This window comes from Nerophis lumbriciformis, linkage group LG30 (assembly GCF_033978685.3).
Source record: "Nerophis lumbriciformis linkage group LG30, RoL_Nlum_v2.1, whole genome shotgun sequence".
Taxonomy (NCBI): Eukaryota; Metazoa; Chordata; class Actinopteri; order Syngnathiformes; family Syngnathidae; genus Nerophis; species Nerophis lumbriciformis.
The window spans coordinates 29799901-29821406 of NC_084577.2; the positions used below are offsets into that span (position 1 = coordinate 29799901).

Below are 21506 nucleotides of genomic sequence, written 5' to 3' on the forward strand. Positions count from 1 at the left end.
ACAGCTACTCTCCCCATTACAGTTTTTCCCACATTTGACATTTTTTTTATACTTTTGTAATCAAACTTAAATTTATTTTGATGCATGTATAGAACTAAAAAAAATAGTTAATGGGAAATAAATTGTACAATTTTAACATTAAAACAAAAGGTATAACTTACCGTAACTATGTCTGGGATTCGAACCAAGTACCACTTGTTTTCAAGACAAACTAATGCTGGGCAGCAGTGGGAATTTTATATTTTTATCAGTGACAGAGCAGGAAGGGGCTTGGAATGTTTGCGGTAAAATTTCATATGACGCGGCCCGACATTCAATATTTCTGCCCAACTTAATTTAGGCACAAAAAAAATCAGTTTGTACCTTAAATTTAAAAAACTATTTAATCACAGCTGCTCTCCCCATTACACTTTTTCCCAAATTATTTTTTTTATACTTTTGTAATCAAATTTGAATTTAATTTCATGCATGTGAAGTACTAAAAAAGGAAATAATTGGAAATAAAATTGTACAAATATTTTTATTGCACCAGTGAGAGTTTGTTATATTTTTTATCAGTGACGGAGCAGGACGGAGCTTGGAATGTTTGCGGTAAAATGTCATATGACGCGCCCTGACATTCATTGGTATTTTACAATCTGCAATATTTCTGCCCAACTTAATTTAGGCACAAAAAAATCAGTTTGTATCTAAAATTAAAACGATTTAATCACAGCTACTCTCCCCATTACAGTTTTTCCCACATTTGAATTTTTTTTTTATACTTTTGTAATCAAACTTAAATTTATTTTGAAGCATGTATAGAACAAAAAAAATTAGTTAATGGGAAATAAATTGTACAATTTTAACATTAAAACATAAAATGTATAACTTAACTACGTCCGGGATTCGAACCTGGTACCACTTGTTTAAGACAAACTACTGCTGTGCACCAGTGGGAATTTTATATTTTTATCAGTGACGGAGCAGGAAGGGGCTTGGAATGTTTGCGGTAAAATTTCATATGACGCGGCCTGACATTCAATATTTCTGCCCAACTTAATTTAGGCACAAAAAAAAATCAGTTTGTACCTTAAATTTTAAAAACTATTTAATCACAGCTGCTCTCCCCATTACACTTTTTCCCAAATTATTTTTTTTATACTTTTGTGATCAAATTTGAATTTAATTTCATGCATGTGAAGTACTAAAAAAGGAAATAATTGGAAATAAAATTGTACAAATATTTTTATTGCACCAGTGAGAGTTTGTTATATTTTTATCAGTGATGGAACAGGAAGGGGCTTGGAATGTTTGCGGTAAAATGTCATATGACGCGCCCTGACATTCATTGGTATTTTACAATCTGCAATATTTCTGCCCAACTTAATTTAGGCACACAAAAAAATAAATCAGTTTGTATCTAAAATTAAAACGATTTAATCACAGCTACTCTCCCCATTACAGTTTTTCCCACATTTGAAATTATTTTTTTATACTTTTGTAATCAAACTTGAATTTATTTTGATGCATGTGAAGTACGTAAAAAGGAATTAAAGGGAAATTGTACAAATATTTTTTGTGCACCAGTGAGACTGTCACATTTTTATCAGTGACGGAGCAGGAAGGAGCTTGGAATGTGTGCGGTAAAATGTCATGAGACGTGCCCTGACATTCATTGGTATTTTACCATCTGCAATATTTCTGCCCAACTTAATTTAGGCACAAAAAATATATATTTTTGTACCTTAAATTAAAAGATTTCATCACAGCTGCTCTCCCCATTACAGTTTTTCCCACATTTTATTTGAAATTATTTTTAATTTAATTTGAAGTGTGTGAAGCATGTTATGTACGGAAATGGGAAATAAAATTGTACAAATATTTTTTGTGCACCGGTGAGTTTGTTTTTATCAGTGATGGAGCAGGAAGGGGCTTGGAATGTGTGCAGTAAAATGTCATGACATTTATTGATTGTTTACATGTTTTTTAAAAGTACAATAATGATGAATCTGTAATATTTCTGCCTAACTTTACGAGTCCAAAGTCACTTTTTAAGCAATGTCCAGCTTTTTGATTGGCTCAATATTAGAAGAGGTCTTCACAACAATCACAGTGTAGTTTTGCCTTGTCAATAAATATCAAAATAAAGCAAAGTTTGCCTTTTATGTTCATCTTGTCTTAAATGTTTGAAAAATAAGTACTGGGGTGATGAGGATCATTTTCAGACGAAGCACGTGTTGGTTTTCAAACATTTTATTGAGTAACATTTAAAGATTAGACCGGTCAAAAAGGTAAAAGGACAGAAATAAGAAATATTCAAAAATACAATTTAAAGAGTAAAAGTAAAAGAAATAAGTGGTTGTTTGCACATTGAAGTAAAAAAATGATCTCAAATCTTCATCTTTCTCATCTGTGGAACAAAATCAATCTGATTAGAACTGATATTGATTATTGATAATACACAGACATGGTAGAAAGTACTACAAGTGATTATTGATAACACACAGACATGGTAGAAAAGTACTGTGATATTTACCTTCCTGGCGTCCTCAGAGACCACCTGCGGAGACTTGAAGCGATCACGTGTGGATGGAGGAGCGGCCATGTTTTCTTTCAGCGCCTTCTTTGATGTTTTGAGGGCGGGTGATTTTGAAGTTTTGACAGCAGGTGATTTTGAAGTTTTGACAGCAGATGATTTCCGGGCGGAGCTCCTGAGTTTGTTGAGACCTTTTTTCAAATAACTGCTGCTGTTCTTTGGTGTGTTTTCTATGGTGAACATCATGGACTCTCTGCGATCCTTCTGCACACACACAGATGCACTGATATCACATCGTCTCAATACAACACCTGTGTGATATCACATCGTCTCAATGCAACACCTGTCTGATCTCAGTTTGCATGTCAAATATGTGACATCATGTGCGATACAAGCAGTCATGCAGCGTGTCTACTTGTGTGTGATATCAAGTGCGATACAAGCAGTCCTGCACCGTGTCTACTTGTGTGTGATATTATGTGCGATACAAGCTGCCCTGCAGTGTGTTTACTTGTGTCATATCATGTGCGATACAAGCAGTCCTACAGCGTGTTTACTTGTGTGATGATATGTGCGATACAAGCAGTCCTGCACCGTGTCTACTTGTGTGATATCATGTGTGATACAAGCAGTCCGGCAGCATGTCTACTTGTGTGTGATATCATGTGTGATACAAGCAGTCCTGCAGCGTGTCGACTTGTGTGTGATATCATGTGTGATATCATGTGCGATACAAGCAGTCCCGCAGTGTGTCTACTTGTGTGATATCATGTGCGATCCAAGCAGTCTCGCAGCGTGTCTACTTGTGTGTGATATCATGTGCGATACAAGCAGTCCTGCACCGTGTCTACTTGTGTGATATCATGTGTGATACAAGCAGTCCTGCACCGTGTCTACTTGTGTGATATCATGTGTGATACAAGCAGTCCGGCAGCATGTCTACTTGTGTGTGATATCATGTGTGGTACAAGCAGTCCTGCAGCGTGTCTACTTGTGTGTGATATCATGTGCAATACAAGCAGCCCTGCAGCGTGTTTACTTGTGTGATATCATGTGCGATACAAGCAATCCTGCATCGTGTTTACTTGTGTGATATCATGTGCGATACAAACAGCCCTGCAGCGTGTCTAGTGTGTGATACAAGCAGTCCCGCAGCGTGTCTACTTGTGTGATATCATGTGCGATCCAAGCAGTCTCGCAGCATGTCTACTTGTGTGTGGTATCATGTGCGATACAAGCAGTCCCGCAGCGTGTCTACTTGTGTGATATCATGTGCGATCCAAGCAGTCTCGCAGCGTGTCTACTTGTGTGTGGTATCATGTGCGATACAAGCAGTCCTGCACCGTGTCTACTTGTGTGATATCATGTGTGATACAAGCAGTCCTGTAGTGTGTCTACTTGTGTGTGATAGTCTTGCAGTGTGTCTACTTGTGTGCGATATCATGTGCGATAGTCTTGCAGTGTTTACTTGTGTGATATCATGTGCGATACAAGCAGCTCTGTAGCATGTTTACTTGTGATATCATGTGCGATACAAACAGTCCTGTAGTGTGTCTACTTGTGTGCAATACAGTCTTGCAGTGTGTCTACTTGTGTGTGATATCATGTGCGATACAGTCATGCAGAGTGTTTACTTGTGTGATACAAGCAGTCCCGCAGCGTGTCTACTTGTGTGATATCATGTGCGATCCAAGCAGTCTCGCAGCGTGTCTACTTGTGTGTGGTATCATGTGCGATACAAGCAGTCCTGCACCGTGTCTACTTGTGTGATATCATGTGTGATACAAGCAGTCCTGTAGTGTGTCTACTTGTGTGTGATAGTCTTGCAGTGTGTCTACTTGTGTGCGATATCATGTGCTATAGTCTTGCAGTGTTTACTTGTGTGATATCATGTGCGATACAAACAGTCCTGTAGTGTGTCTACTTGTGTGTGATAGTCTTGCAGTGTGTCTACTTGTGTGCGATATCATGTGCGATAGTCTTGCAGTGTTTACTTGTGTGATATCATGTGCGATACAAGCAGCTCTGTAGCATGTTTACTTGTGATATCATGTGCGATACAAACAGTCCTGTAGTGTGTCTACTTGTGTGCAATACAGTCTTGCAGTGTGTCTACTTGTGTGTGATATCATGTGCGATACAGTCATGCAGCGCGTTTACTTGTGTGATACAAGCAGTCCCGTAGCATGTTTACTTGTGATATCATGTGCGATACAAACAATCCCGTCGTGTGTCTACTTGTGTGCGATACAGTCTTACAGTGTGTCTACTTGTGTGTGATACAGTAAGCTCACAATTTCTTTAAATGTAGCAAAGTAATTTACAAAAGGTAAACATGCTAGGCTACACTACAGAAAGGTAACATTGCAGTGTGACATCAGTCAACATAAACAAGTATCAAATAATACAATATAGTTTCATATTACTTGCACATACAAAGTCCCCAGAGCAGAAGTGTATTAGAAAGTATCCAGTAACAAACGTGTCCGCATCATTCAACTTACTGTTTGGAGTGGCTGGTGTGCCAAGTAAATATTACATTTTATGTAACTTTACCTACAATATATTATTTCGTTTTTGCATAAAACTCATTTTGTTGAGGTGTGGCGGCTTTTATTTTGATGAATGTGTGAGTGTTGATGAATGTGTGAGTGTTGATGAATGTGTGAGTGTTGATGAATGTGTGAGTGTTGATGAATGCGTGAGTGTTGATGAATGTGTGAGTGTTCATGTGTGAGTGTTGATGAATGTGTGAGTGTTGATGAATGTGTGAGTGTTGATGAATGTGTGAGTGTTGATGAAAGTGTGAGTGTTGATGAATGTGTGAGTGTGCAGTGTTCATGTGTGAGTGTTGATGAATGTGTGAGTGTTGATGAAAGTGTGAGTGTGCAGTGTTCATGTGTGAGTGTTGATGAATGTGTGAGTGTTGATGAATGTGTGAGTGTTCATGTGTGAGTGTTGATGAATGTGTGAGTGTTGATGAATGTGTGAGTGTTCATGTGTGAGTGTTGATGAATGTGTGAGTGTTGATGAAAGTGTGAGTGTTGATGAATGTGTGAGTGTTGATGAATGTGTGAGTGTTGATGAATGTGTGAGTGTTGATGAATGCGTGAGTGTTGATGAATGTGTGAGTGTTCATGTGTGAGTGTTGATGAATGTGTGAGTGTTGATGAAAGTGTGAGTGTTGATGAATGTGTGAGTGTTGATGAATGTGTGAGTGTTGATGAAAGTGTGAGTGTGCAGTGTTCATGTGTGAGTGTTGATGAATGTGTGAGTGTTGATGAATGTGTGAGTGTTGATGAATGCGTGAGTGTTGATGAATGTGTGAGTGTTGATGAATGTGTGAGTGTTGATGAATGTGTGAGTGTTGATGAATGTGTGAGTGTTGATGAATGTGTGAGTGTTGATGAATGTGTGAGTGTTGATGAATGCGTGAGTGTTGATGAATGTGTGAGTGTTGATGAACGTGTGAGTGTTGATGAATGTGTGAGTGTTGATGAAAGTGTGAGTGTTGATGAATGTGTGAGTGTTCATGTGTGAGTGTTGATGAATGTGTGAGTGTTGATGAAAGTGTGAGTGTTGATGAATGTGTGAGTGTTGATGAATGTGTGAGTGTTGATGAAAGTGTGAGTGTGCAGTGTTCATGTGTGAGTGTTGATGAATGTGTGAGTGTTGATGAATGTGTGAGTGTTGATGAATGCGTGAGTGTTGATGAATGTGTGAGTGTTGATGAATGTGTGAGTGTTGATGAATGTGTGAGTGTTGATGAATGTGTGAGTGTTGATGAACGTGTGAGTGTTGATGAATGTGTGAGTGTTGATGAAAGTGTGAGTGTTGATGAATGTGTGAGTGTTGATGAAAGTGTGAGTGTTGATGAATGTGTGAGTGTTGATGAATGTGTGAGTGTTGATGAAAGTGTGAGTGTGCAGTGTTCATGTGTGAGTGTTGATGAATGTGTGAGTGTTGATGAATGCGTGAGTGTTGATGAATGTGTGAGTGTTGATGAATGTGTGAGTGTTGATGAAAGTGTGAGTGTGCAGTGTTCATGTGTGAGTGTTGATGAATGTGTGAGTGTTGATGAATGTGTGAGTGTTGATGAATGTGTGAGTGTTGATGAATGTGTGTGTGTTGATGAATGTGTGAGTGTTGATGAATGTGTGAGTGTTGATGAATGTGTGAGTGTGCAGTGTTCATGTGTGAGTGTTGATGAATGTGTGAGTGTTGATGAATGTGTGAGTGTTGATGAATGTGTGAGTGTTGATGAATGTGTGAGTGTTGATGAATGTGAGTGTGCAGTGTTCATGTGTGAGTGTTGATGAAAGTGTGAGTGTGCAGTGTTCATGTGTGAGTGTTGATGAACGTGTGAGTGTTGATGAATGTGTGAGTGTTGATGAAAGTGTGAGTGTGCAGTGTTCATGTGTGAGTGTTGATGAACGTGTGAGTGTTGATGAATGTGTGAGTGTTGATGAATGTGTGAGTGTGAGTGTTGATGAATGTGTGAGTGTTGATGAATGTGTGAGTGTTGATGAATGTGTGAGTGTTGATGAATGTGTGAGTGTTGATGAATGTGTGAGTGTTGATGAATGTGTGTGTGTTGATGAATGTGTGTGTGTTGATGAATGTGTGAGTGTTGATGAATGTGTGAGTGTTGATGAATGTGTGAGTGTTGATGAATGTGTGAGTGTGCAGTGTTCATGTGTGAGTGTTGATGAATGTGTGAGTGTTGATGAATGTGTGAGTGTTGACGAATGTGTGAGTGTTGATGAATGTGTGAGTGTGAGTGTTGATGAATGTGTGAGTGTTGATGAATGTGTGAGTGTTGATGAATGTGTGAGTGTTGATGAATGTGTGAGTGTTGATGAATGTGTGAGTGTTGATGAATGTGTGTGTGTTGATGAATGTGTGTGTGTTGATGAATGTGTGAGTGTTGATGAATGTGTGAGTGTTGATGAATGTGTGAGTGTTGATGAATGTGTGAGTGTGCAGTGTTCATGTGTGAGTGTTGATGAATGTGTGAGTGTTGATGAATGTGTGAGTGTTGATGAATGTGTGAGTGTTGACGAATGTGTGAGTGTTGACGAATGTGTGAGTGTTGATGAATGTGTGAGTGTTGATGAATGTGTGAGTGTTGATGAATGTGTGAGTGTTGATGAATGTGTGAGTGTTGATGAATGTGTGAGTGTTGATGAATGTGTGAGTGTTGACGAATGTGTGAGTGTTGATGAATGTGTGAGTGTTGATGTGAGTGTGACTCACAGGACTGAAAGAAGGTGCGATGTTGATGTTCCTGTTCTTGGGAGTGAGAGGACGAGGGAAGCAGCTGGCCTTCAACTTTTTCTACAAAATAAAACATCAGAATCAAACATGTGACTTTCAAAGTAAAAGTTTGGAGAAACAAACCTCAGGTGAGGTGTGATGAGGCAAAGTCAGCGCCGAGCGTTTGGAGACTTTGGGGCTCTTCTGTCGAGCCGAGTTGACAGATTTAGTCGACGGCTGGACAGACACACGCTGGGACCGAGTGCTGGCGGCCATGTTGGATTGTCCTGCCATGTGGGCGTGTCCTGCCATGTGGGCGTGTCCTGCCATGTGGGCGTGTCCTGCCATGTGGGCGTGTCCTGCCATGTGGGCGTGTCCTGCCATGTGGGCGTGTTGATGCGAGGCCAGAGAGTCGTGCAGCTGGCCTGGCATGACGGAGGCACGACGGATGGTCTCTGAGGGGTCGCCTGTACGCACCTCCTCATCTGTGAAGGTGAAGGCACTCTGACACGCCTGCAGGGGGCGACCAGGAGCATTGTTGTATTAAGACTAAATAGTACACTTTTACACTATAATTATACATTACATTGTTGTATTAAGACTAAATAGTACACTTTTACACTATAATTATACATTACATTGTTGTATTAAGACTAAATAGTACACTTTTACACTACAATTATACATTACATTGTTGTATTAAGACTAAATAGTACACTTTTACACTATAATTATACATTACATTGTTGTATTACGACTAAATAGTACACTTTTACACTATAATTATACATTACATTGTTGTATTAAGACTAAATAGTACACTTTTACACTACAATTATACATTACATTGTTGTATTACGACTAAATAGTACACTTTTACACTATAATTATACATTACATTGTTGTATTAAGACTAAATAGTACACTTTTACACTACAATTATACATTACATTGTTGTATTACGACTAAATAGTACACTTTTACACTATAATTATACATTACATTGTTGTATTAAGACTAAATAGTGCACTTTTACACTACAATTATACATTACATTGTTGTATTAAGACTAAATAGTACACTTTTACACTACAATTATACATTACATTGTTGTATTACGACTAAATAGTACACTTTTACACTATAATTATACATTACATTGTTGTATTAAGACTAAATAGTGCACTTTTACACTATAATTATACATCACTAGTATTTACTAAGTGAAAAATCCCACCTTTACATGTTAAGTAGAGTGAAAGAGTGAAAGAGTGAAAGAGTGAGAAGTTGCACCAACCTCAAACTCCACGGGGTAGCTGCTCTTCAGATGAGGAAGGCAGGCTCGGTTCCTGGCCTGGAGCTCTGCGAGCCTCATCCAGTCGTTGGGCGCAGCTTCCGGCTCGTTCTCTGCGCCCACACAGAAGGTGCTGGTGGCTGAACACAAGGATGACGTCATCACTCGGGGGTGGAGACAACAACAACAACTGCTGCTGCTGGTGGTGGTGTGGGTTCACTCACTTTGCGCGTGGAGCGTGCTGCGCCGGTAGCCAGGCAGGCCGACCAGCTGAACGCCGGCGGCCGTTTTCCTGGGCGTGTGAAAAAGCTCCATGGAGACGGGAGAGGAGGCGTGGCCACTGGAGAGGTTGGGCTGCGAGCGAGCTGGAGGGAGGAACGTCTCCTCCTCTTCTACACCACCTACACTTTTCTGAATGTTCATAATACACATTTTATTACTACCTTATAACATGTTAGATACTGTAATACACATTTTATTACTACCTTATACCATGTTAGATACTGTAATACACATTTTATTACTACCTTATAACATGTTAGATACTGTAATACACATTTTATTACTACCTTATAACATGTTAGATACTGTAATAAACATTTTATTACTACCTTATAACATGTTAGATACTGTAATAATCCTTTTATTAATACCTTATAACATGTTAGATAGTGTAATAATCCTTTTATTACTACCTTATAACATGTTAGATACTGTAATACACATTTTATTACTACCTTATACCATGTTAGATAGTGTAATCATTTTATTACTACCTTATACCATGTTAGATACTGTAATACACATTTTATTACTACCTTATAACATGTTAGATACTGTAATACACATTTTATTACTACCTTATACCATGTTAGATACTGTAATACACATTTTATTACTACCTTATACCATGTTAGATAGTGTAATAATCATTTTATTACTACCTTATAACATGTTAGATGCTGTAATAATCCTTTTATTACTACCTTATACCATGTTAGATACTGTAATACACATTTTATTACTACCTTATACCATGTTAGATACTGTAATACACATTTTATTACTACCTTATACCATGTTAGATAGTGTAATAATCATTTTATTACTACCTTATACCATGTTAGATAGTGTAATAATCATTTTATTACTACCTTATACCATGTTAGATAGTGTAATAATCATTTTATTACTACCTTATACCATGTTAGATAGTGTAATACACATTTTATTACTACCTTATACCATGTTAGATACTGTAATACACATTTTATTACTACCTTACAACATGTTAGATACTGTAATACACATTTTATTACTACCTTATACCATGTTAGATACTGTAATACACATTTTATTACTACCTTATACCATGTTAGATACTGTAATACACATTTTATTACTACCTTATAACATGTTAGATACTGTAATAAACATTTTATTACTACCTTATACCATGTTAGATAGTGTAATAATCCTTTTATTACTACCTTATAACATGTTAGATAGTGTAATAATCCTTTTATTACTACCTTATAACATGTTAGATATTGTAATACACATTTTATTACTACCTTATACCATGTTAGATAGTATAATAATCATTTTATTACTACCTTATACCATGTTAGATACTGTAATACACATTTTATTACTACCTTATACCATGTTAGATACTGTAATACACCTTTTATTACTACCTTATACCATGTTAGATACTGTAATACACATTTTATTACTACCTTATACCATGTTAGATAGTGTAATAATCATTTTATTACTACCTTATACCATGTTAGATACTGTAATACACATTTTATTACTACCTTATACCATGTTAGATACTGTAATACACCTTTTATTACTACCTTATACCATGTTAGATACTGTAATACACATTTTATTACTACCTTATACCATGTTAGATAGTGTAATAATCCTTTTATTACTACCTTATAACATGTTAGATACTGTAATACACATTTTATTACTACCTTATACCATGTTAGATAGTGTAATAATCATTTTATTACTACCTTATACCATGTTAGATACTGTAATACACATTTTATTACTACCTTATACCATGTTAGATACTGTAATACACCTTTTATTACTACCTTATACCATGTTAGATACTGTAATACACATTTTATTACTACCTTATACCATGTTAGATAGTGTAATAATCCTTTTATTACTACCTTATAACATGTTAGATACTGTAATAATCCTTTTATTACTACCTTATACCATGTTAGATACTGTAATACACATTTTATTACTACCTTATACCATGTTAGATAGTGTAATAATCATTTTATTACTACCTTATACCATGTTAGATACTGTAATACACATTTTATTACTACCTTATAACATGTTAGATACTGTAATACACATTTTATTACTACCTTATAACATGTTAGATACTGTAATACACATTTTATTACTACCTTATAACATGTTAGATACTGTAATACACATTTTATTACTGCCTTATAACATGTTAGATACTGTAATACACATTTTATTACTACCTTATAACATGTTAGATACTGTAATACACATTTTATTACTACCTTATACCATGTTAGATACTGTAATACACATTTTATTACTACCTTATACCATGTTAGATACTGTAATAATCCTTTTATTACTACCTTATAACATGTTAGATACTGTAATACACATTTTATTACTACCTTATACCATGTTAGATACTGTAATACACATTTTATTACTACCTTATAACATGTTAGATACTGTAATACACATTTTATTACTACCTTATAACATGTTAGATACTGTAATACACATTTTATTACTACCTTATAACATGTTAGATACTGTAATACACATTTTATTACTACCTTATAACATGTTAGATACTGTAATACACATTTTATTACTACCTTATAACATGTTAGATACTGTAATACACATTTTATTACTACCTTATACCATGTTAGATACTGTAATACACATTTTATTACTACCTTATACCATGTTAGATAGTGTAATAATCCTTTTATTACTACCTTATAACATGTTAGATACTGTAATAATCCTTTTATTACTACCTTATACCATGTTAGATACTGTAATACACCTTTTATTACTACCTTATACCATGTTAGATAGTGTAATAATCCTTTTATTACTACCTTATACCATGTTAGTGTAATAATCCTTTTATTACTACCTTATAACATGTTAGATACTGTAATACACATTTTATTACTACCTTATACCATGTTAGATAGTGTAATAATCATTTTATTACTACCTTATACCATGTTAGATACTGTAATAATCCTTTTATTACTACCTTATAACATGTTAGATACTGTAATACACATTTTATTACTACCTTATAACATGTTAGATACTGTAATACACATTTTATTACTACCTTATACCATGTTAGATACTGTAATACACATTTTATTACTACCTTATAACATGTTAGATACTGTAATACACATTTTATTAGTACCTTATAACATGTTAGATACTGTAATACACATTTTATTACTACCTTATAACATGTTAGATACTGTAATACACATTTTATTACTACCTTATAACATGTTAGATACTGTAATACACATTTTATTACTACCTTATACCATGTTAGATACTGTAATACACATTTTATTACTACCTTATACCATGTTAGATACTGTAATAATCCTTTTATTACTACCTTATACCATGTTAGATACTGTAATACACATTTTATTACTACCTTATACCATGTTAGATACTGTAATACACATTTTATTACTACCTTATAACATGTTAGATACTGTAATACACATTTTATTACTACCTTATAACATGTTAGATACTGTAATACACATTTTATTACTACCTTATAACATGTTAGATACTGTAATACACATTTTATTACTACCTTATAACATGTTAGATACTGTAATACACATTTTATTACTACCTTATACCATTTTAGATACTGTAATACACATTTTATTACTACCTTATAACATGTTATAAAATGTGTATTACAGTATCTAACATGTTATAAGGTAGTAATAAAATGTGTATTACAGTATCTTACTACCTTATAACATGTTAGATACTGTAATACACATTTTATTACTACCTTATAACATGTTAGATACTGTAACACACATTTTATTACTACCTTATACCATGTTAGATAGTGTAATAATCCTTTTATTACTACCTTATAACATGTTACATACTGTAATACACATTTTATTACTACCTTATAACATGTTAGATACTGTAATACACATTTTATTACTACCTTATAACATGTTAGATACTGTAATACACATTTTATTACTACCTTATAACATGTTAGATACTGTAATACACATTTTATTACTACCTTATAACATGTTAGATACTGTAATACACATTTTATTACTACCTTATAACATGTTAGATACTGTAATACACATTTTATTACTACCTTATACCATGTTAGATACTGTAATACACATTTTATTACTACCTTATAACATGTTAGATACTGTAATACACATTTTATTACTACCTTATACCATGTTAGATACTGTAATACACCTTTTATTACTACCTTATAACATGTTAGATACTGTAATACACATTTTATTACTACCTTATAACATGTTAGATACTGTAATAATCCTTTTATTACTACCTTATACCATGTTAGATACTCTAATACACCTTTTATTACTACCTTATACCATGTTAGATACTGTAATACACATTTTATTACTACCTTATAACATGTTAGATACTGTAATACACATTTTATTACTACCTTATAACATGTTAGATACTGTAATACACATTTTATTACTACCTTATACCATGTTAGATACTGTAATACGCATTTTATTACTACCTTATACCATGTTAGATACTGTAATACACATTTTATTACTACCTTATACCATGTTAGATACTGTAATAATCCTTTTATTACTACCTTATAACATGTTAGATACTGTAATACACATTTTATTACTACCTTATACCAGGTTAGATACTGTAATACACATTTTATTACTACCTTATACCAGGTTAGATACTGTAATACACATTTTATTACTACCTTATACCATGTTAGATACTGTAATACACATTTTATTACTACCTTATAACATGTTAGATACTGTAATAATCCTTTTATTACTACCTTATACCATGTTAGATACTGTAATACACATTTTATTAGTACCTTATAACATGTTAGATACTGTAATACACATTTTATTACTACCTTATAACATGTTAGATAGTGTAATAATCCTTTTATTACTACCTTATAACATGTTAGATACTGTAATACACATTTTATTACTACCTTATAACAGTTAGATACTGTAATACACATTTTATTACTACCTTATACCATGTTAGATACTGTAATACACATTTTATTACTACCTTATACCAGGTTAGATACTGTAATACACATTTTATTACTACCTTATACCAGGTTAGATACTGTAATACACATTTTATTACTACCTTATACCATGTTAGATACTGTAATACACATTTTATTACTACCTTATAACATGTTAGATACTGTAATAATCCTTTTATTACTACCTTATAACATGTTAGATACTGTAATAATCCTTTTATTACTACCTTATAACATGTTAGATACTGTAATAATCCTTTTATTACTACCTTATAACATGTTAGATACTGTAATACACATTTTATTAGTACCTTATAACATGTTAGATACTGTAATACACATTTTATTACTACCTTATAACATGTTAGATACTGTAATACACATTTTATTACTACATTATAACATGTTAGATACTGTAATACACATTTTATTACTACCTTATAACATGTTAGATACTGTAATACACCTTTTATTACTACCTTATAACATGTTAGATACTGTAATAATCCTTTTATTACTACCTTATAACATGTTAGATACTGTAATACACATTTTATTACTACCTTAGTCAGGGTGATGTTTATAACATGTTAGATAGTGTAATAAGACAGTTATTACCTTAGTCAGGGTGATGTTTATAACATGTTAGATAGTGTAATAAGACAGTTATTACCTAAGTTAGGGTGATGTTTATAACATGTTAGATAGTGTAATAAGACAGTTATTACCTTAGTCAGGGTGATGTTAATAACATGTTAGATAGTGTAATAAGACAGTTATTACCTTAGTTAGGGTGATGTTTATAACATGTTAGATAGTGTAATAAGACAGTTATTACCTTAGTCAGGGTGATGTTAATAACATGTTAGATAGTGTAATAAGACTGTTATTACCTTAGTCAGGGTGATGTTAATAACATGTTAGATAGTGTAATAAGACAGTTATTACCTTAGTCAGGGTGATGTTTATAACCTGAGTGGTCCTGCGTGTCTTCACTGAGGAGGAAGGGTTGGTGCAGATGGAAGTGCGTCTGGTCCTGTTGGGAGGTGATGGACATGTCTTAGTGCACTCACACAACATGTCTTAGTGCACTCACACAACATGTCTTAGTGCACTCACACAACATGTCTTAGTGCACTCACACAACATGTCTTAGTGCACTCACACAACATGTCTTAGTGCACTCACACAACATGTCTTAGTGCACTCACACAACATGTTGATGGTTGGTAAACACTCAATGGTGTCATTGTGGAACAGCAACATCCACCAATTACTTTTCTTCGGATTATTAGTAGTCAAGGAGGCCGATAAAGAGATATTCTTTTGCAGTAAAAGTTATTTAAACATGATTATTATATGTCAGTAAACATCTGGACAAGGCTTTAAGTTGTTTTTTTTAACATTATTTTTTAATTTAAACATGAATATTATAGGTCAGTAAACATCTGGACAAGGCTTTAAGTTGTTGTTTTTTTTACATTATTTTTAATTTAAACATGAACATTATCAGTAAACATCTGGACAAGGCTTTAAGTTGTTTTTTTAACATTATTTTTAATTTAAACATGCATATTATATGTCAGTAAACATCTGGACAAGGCTTTAAGTTGTTTTTTAACATTATTTTTTAATTTAAACATGAATATTATATGTCAGTATACATCTGGACAAGGCTTTAAGTTGTTTTTTTTAACATTATTTTTAATTTAAACATGAACATTATCAGTAAACATCTGGACAAGGCTTTAAGTTGTTTTTTTAACATTATTTTTTTAATTTAAACATGAATATTATAAGTCAGTAAACATCTGGACAAGGCTTTAAGTACCGGTAGTTTTTTTAACATTATTTTTAATTTAAACATGAATATTATGTCAGTAAACATCTGGACAAGGCTTTAAGTTGTTTTTTTTAACATTATTTTTAATTTAAACATGAACATTATCAGTAAACATCTGGACAAGGCTTTAAGTTGTTTTTTTAACATTATTTTTTTAATTTAAACATGAATATTATAAGTCAGTAAACATCTGGACAAGGCTTTAAGTAGTTTTTTTAACATTATTTTTAATTTAAACATGAATATTATGTCAGTAAACATCTGGACAAGGCTTTAAGTTGTTTTTTTTAACATTATTTTTAATTTAAACATGAACATTATCAGTAAACATCTGGACAAGGCTTTAAGTTGTTTTTTTAACATTATTTTTTTAATTTAAACATGAATATTATAAGTCAGTAAACATCTGGACAAGGCTTTAAGTACCGGTAGTTTTTTTAACATTATTTTTAATTTAAACATGAATATTATGTCAGTAAACATCTGGACAAGGCTTTAAGTTGTTTTTTTTAACATTATTTTTAATTTAAACATGAACATTATCAGTAAACATCTGGACAAGGCTTTAAGTTGTTTTAACATTATTTTTTTAATTTAAACATGAATATTATAAGTCAGTAAACATCTGGACAAGGCTTTAAGTAGTTTTTTTAACATTATTTTTAATTTAAACATGAATATTATGTCAGTAAACATCTGGACAAGGCTTTAAGTTGTTTTTTTTAACATTATTTTTAATTTAAACATGAACATTATCAGTAAACATCTGGACAAGGCTTTAAGTAGTTTTTTTAACATTATTTTTAATTTAAACATGAACATTATCAGTAAACATCTGGACAAGGCTTTAAGTTGGGGTGAGTTTTTCCTTGCCCTTATGTGGGCTTTGTACCGAGGATGTGGATGTGGCTTGTGCGGCCCTTTGAGACACTTGTGATTTAGGGCTATATAAATAAACATTGATTGATTGATTGATTGATTAAGTTGTTTTTTTAACATTATTTTTTTAATTTAAACATAAATATAATATGTCAGCAAACATCTGGACAAGGCTTTAAGTTGTTTTTTTAACATTATTTTTTAATTCAAACATGAATATTATATGTCAGTAAACATCTGGACAAGGCTTTAAGTTGTTTTTTTAACATTATTTTTTAATTTAAACATGAATATTATATGTCAGTAAACATCTAGACAAGGCTTTAAGTTGTTTTTTTAATATTATTTTTTAATTTAAACATGGATATTATAGGTCAGTAAACATCTGGACAAGGCTTTAAGTATTTTTTTTTAACATTATTTTTAATTTAAACATGAACATTATCAGTAAACATCTGGACAAGGCTTTAAGTAGTTTTTTTAAACATTATTTTTAATTTAAACATGAATATTATAGGTCAGTAAACATCTGGACAAGACTTTAAGTTGTTTTTTTTAACATTATTTTTAATTTAAACATGAATATTATATGTCAGTAAACATCTGGACAAGGCTTTAAGTTGTTTTTTTAACATAATTTTTCATTTAAACATGAATATTATATGTCAGTAAACATCTGGACAAGGCTTTAAGTTGTTTTTTTAACATTATTTTTCATTTAAACATGAATATTATATGACAGTAAACATCTGGAAATACCAAGCAGCTAAAAGTCAAACATGGATAAATGTGGAGAGTGTTTTGTATTTTTTCCCATCATGCATTGCAATGGATTTAAATGGGTGTCATTTTGATGCTTTTATCCACAAAGTTCAGGTTGTGTTATGTGTAACCTTGTGTGTTGACTTTTTGTGTTGGTTGCATTTTTTTTTGGGGGGTCATGAGTAGGGAAGGTTGTTTGGCTTGAGTCATATAAGTAAATGCTGTGCACACTACAGATTATTATTATTATTGTTTAGGACCTGATTCACTAACATTGTCCACAAAGTTGCAGCAATCAGACAGAAAGACGTTTGCAATTAATTGTTGAAGTCAGTAGTTAAATGTGTATATTTTATATCTGCTGATGTAGTTTTATTGTTATAAAAAAAAAAGCCTGATACGATTATCTGTGCTGATATTTGGCACTTTAATGATTATCGGTCGATCTGTACCAGCAACACAGATATTTACCTGTGGACATATCTTGAATTGATGGGTGTGAAGTAGAGCGTTTCCAGGGACTCTGCTCGGAGAGTACCGTGGCGTTTGGCAGCCAGTCTCTCGGAACTCCGCACAAACGGTGTGCTGGATTCTCCCGGTGCTGAAAGTTTCCTGCAAAAAAAAAAAAAAAAAAAAGTCAAGCAGTGCTGCCGTGTCATGACGGGGGACCAAAGTGCTACCTGGTTTGGTTCAACGAGTCTTCCAGGGAGCTTTGGTCCAGACTGTCAGAGCTCACGGTTCTCCTGGGCTGCACCCTGCTGTGAACATCCGGGTGTGTCAGCGGGACGTCCAAGAAAAACGATTCGGATGCCCCTCCTTGGTCGGGTGTGTCAAGGGCCCGCAGGTTCCGCTCAGCAAAGGCCGCCTTAAAAGTAAGTGATGTTGCATGGTCATGTGACAGGAAGGAAGGACAGTCTAACTACGTACAACAAGAGAAGAGGGACTATTTAGTCCACAACAGGGAAATCATGTGCTTTCAGTCCAGATTCCAAAAAGTCCAATTAAAAAACATGTGGGGAAACATCAAAGGACAAAAACTAAGTTAAAAAAGCTACCAGCTGACACGTCAACGAGGCCACTTCTACATACAGCTACAAAGTTAAAACAGGGGGAAAAAAGAGCAATATTACATATTGCACCATATAGACCAGGTAAGTTCTTAACTGTTTTGACTACTACACTGTAGGGATGTCCCGATCCAGGTTTTTGCACTTCCGATCCGATACCGATATCGTTTTTGCATTTCCGATCCAATACCGATACTGCCCGATACCGATACTGACCGATACTGGCCTATCCGAGCATGTATTAAAGTTTAAAGTTATTTAGCCTACCGTATTTTCCGCACTATAAGCCGCACCTAAAAACCACAAATTTTCACAAAAGCTGACAGTGCGGCTTATAACCCGGTGCGCCTTATATATGGATTACCGTAATATAAATATTTATTTTCATAAAGTTTCGGTCTCGCAACTACGGTAAACAGCCGCCATCTTTTTTCCCCGTAGAAGAGGAAGCGCTTCTTCTTCTATGGTAAGCAACTGCCAAGGTAAGCACCCGCCCCCAGATGAAAGAGGAAGCGCCCCCGTAGAAGAAGAAGAAGCGCGCGGGTATTACGTTTCATTTCCTTTGTGTGTTCCATGTTGATCTACGACTCCATGCGCGCCCACATCACAGACGGTGTCAAAAAACAAGTGAAGCACACAAATACAACACTCGCCGTCATTCCGGGTGGATTAACCAAAGAACTCCAACCGCTCGATATTGGTGTCAACAGGGCATTTAAAGCACGACTGCGAACGGCGTGGGAACAATGGATGACCGAAGGCGAACACACCTTCACTAAGACAGGGAGACAGCGCCGGACGACATACGCCAACATCTGCCAGTGGATCGTAAATGCCTGGGCGGATATTTCGGTCACAACTGTGGTCCGAGCTTTCCGGAAGGCAATGACTTCGACGAGACGGAGCCGGCCATTTTGGATCCCGTATTCGCCCAACTTTTTAATTCGGACACCGAAGGAGAAGAATTCGAGGGATTTATGAATGAAGAATAACTTCAGAAAGTGAGCGTTATGTTTATTTTGTGTGTTGTGACATTAACGTTCGAGCAACATTAAGTTATTGATGTTATTGCTCTGCACTATTTCGAATTTTAATATGTTTGTGATTGCACATTACCGTACATTTTGGGAGTGAACAGAGTTGTTAGAACGCTGGTTTTTAATATATTATTAAAGTTTGACTGACCTATCTGACTGTTTTTTTGACATTCCCTTTAGCGCAGTTAGATGCGGCTTATAACACGGGGCGGCTTATAGGTGGACAAAGTTTTGAAATATGCCGTTCATTGAAGGCGCGGCTTATAACCCAGGGCGCCTTATGGTGCGGAAAATACGGTACTTAGTTGTCAGAATCATGTTGAAAAGGGTTTTAGTACTCTTGATAACAACTAGCCAGCTGAATTAGGGGAGTTTGAATAATACACAATGGTTGGTAACAAGAAACTGACCTGTTTATTCAAGGATAAACACAAAATAGACAAAATTATACATGACAAACAGAAATGGCATCATTGAACTAGGGCTGGGCGATATGGCCTTTTTTTAATATTGCGATATTTTAAGGCCATATTGCGATACACAATACATATCTCGATATTTTGCCTTAGCCTTGAATGAACACTTGATGCATACCGTATTTTCCGCACTATAAGGCGCACCTAAAAACCACACATTTTCTCAAAAGCTGACAGTGCGCCTTATAACCCGGTGCGCTTTATATATGGATTAATATTAAGATTCATTTTCATAAAGTTTCGGTCTCGCAACTTCGGTAAACAGCCGCCATCTTTTTTCCCGGTAGAACAGGAAGCGCTTCTTCTTCTACGCAAGCAACCGCCAAGGTAAGCACCCGCCACCATAGAACAGGAAGCGCTTCTTCTTCTACTGTAAGCAACCACCCGCCCGCGTAGAAGAAGAAAAAGCGCGCGGATATTACCGTACGTTTCATTTCCTTTGTGTGTTTACATCTGTAAAGACCACAAAATGGCTCCTACTAAACGACAGGGATCCGGTTCATGAAAAGACGCAATCTCTCCATCCGCACACGGATTACTATTTCACAGCAACTGATATTCCTGTGAACCGCACTGTGGATACAACGGGAGCACGTACGGTGAATATTCGCACCACAGGGAATGAGAAGTCATCCTTCACTGTGGTTCTAGCTTGCCATGCTAACTTCCACCCATGGTGATATTCAAAAGGAAGACCTTGCCAAAAGAGACCTTTCCAGCCGGCGTCATCATAAAAGCTAACTCGAAGGGATGGATGAAGAAAAGATGAGCGAGTGGTTAATGTAAGTTTAAGTTTACGCGAAGAGGCCGGGTGGCTTTTTTCACGCAGCTTCGTCCATGTTGATATACGACTCCATGCGCGCCCACATCACGCTGGTTTTAATATATTATTAAAGTTTGACTGACCTATTTGACTGTTTTTTTGACATTCCTTTAGCGCAGTTAGATGCGGCTTACA

At 34.7% G+C, this 21506-nt stretch overlaps 1 protein-coding gene across 1 annotated transcript in view; it reads right to left on the minus strand.

Annotated features, from left to right (window-relative positions):
* Positions 1-2371: 2371 nt before the first annotated feature.
* Positions 2372-21506, minus strand: part of numa1 (nuclear mitotic apparatus protein 1) — a 64705-nt gene continuing 45570 nt past the window's right edge. Inside the window, exons 16-24 of the mRNA XM_061925922.1 lie at positions 18649-18833; positions 18440-18580; positions 15433-15520; positions 9293-9479; positions 9072-9208; positions 7919-8287; positions 7775-7855; positions 2519-2782; positions 2372-2392 (exon numbers count right to left, since the gene is read on the minus strand). Coding sequence (XP_061781906.1) covers positions 2372-2392; positions 2519-2782; positions 7775-7855; positions 7919-8287; positions 9072-9208; positions 9293-9479; positions 15433-15520; positions 18440-18580; positions 18649-18833 — 1473 coding nt within the window. The remainder of the gene's footprint in view (positions 2393-2518; positions 2783-7774; positions 7856-7918; positions 8288-9071; positions 9209-9292; positions 9480-15432; positions 15521-18439; positions 18581-18648; positions 18834-21506) is intronic.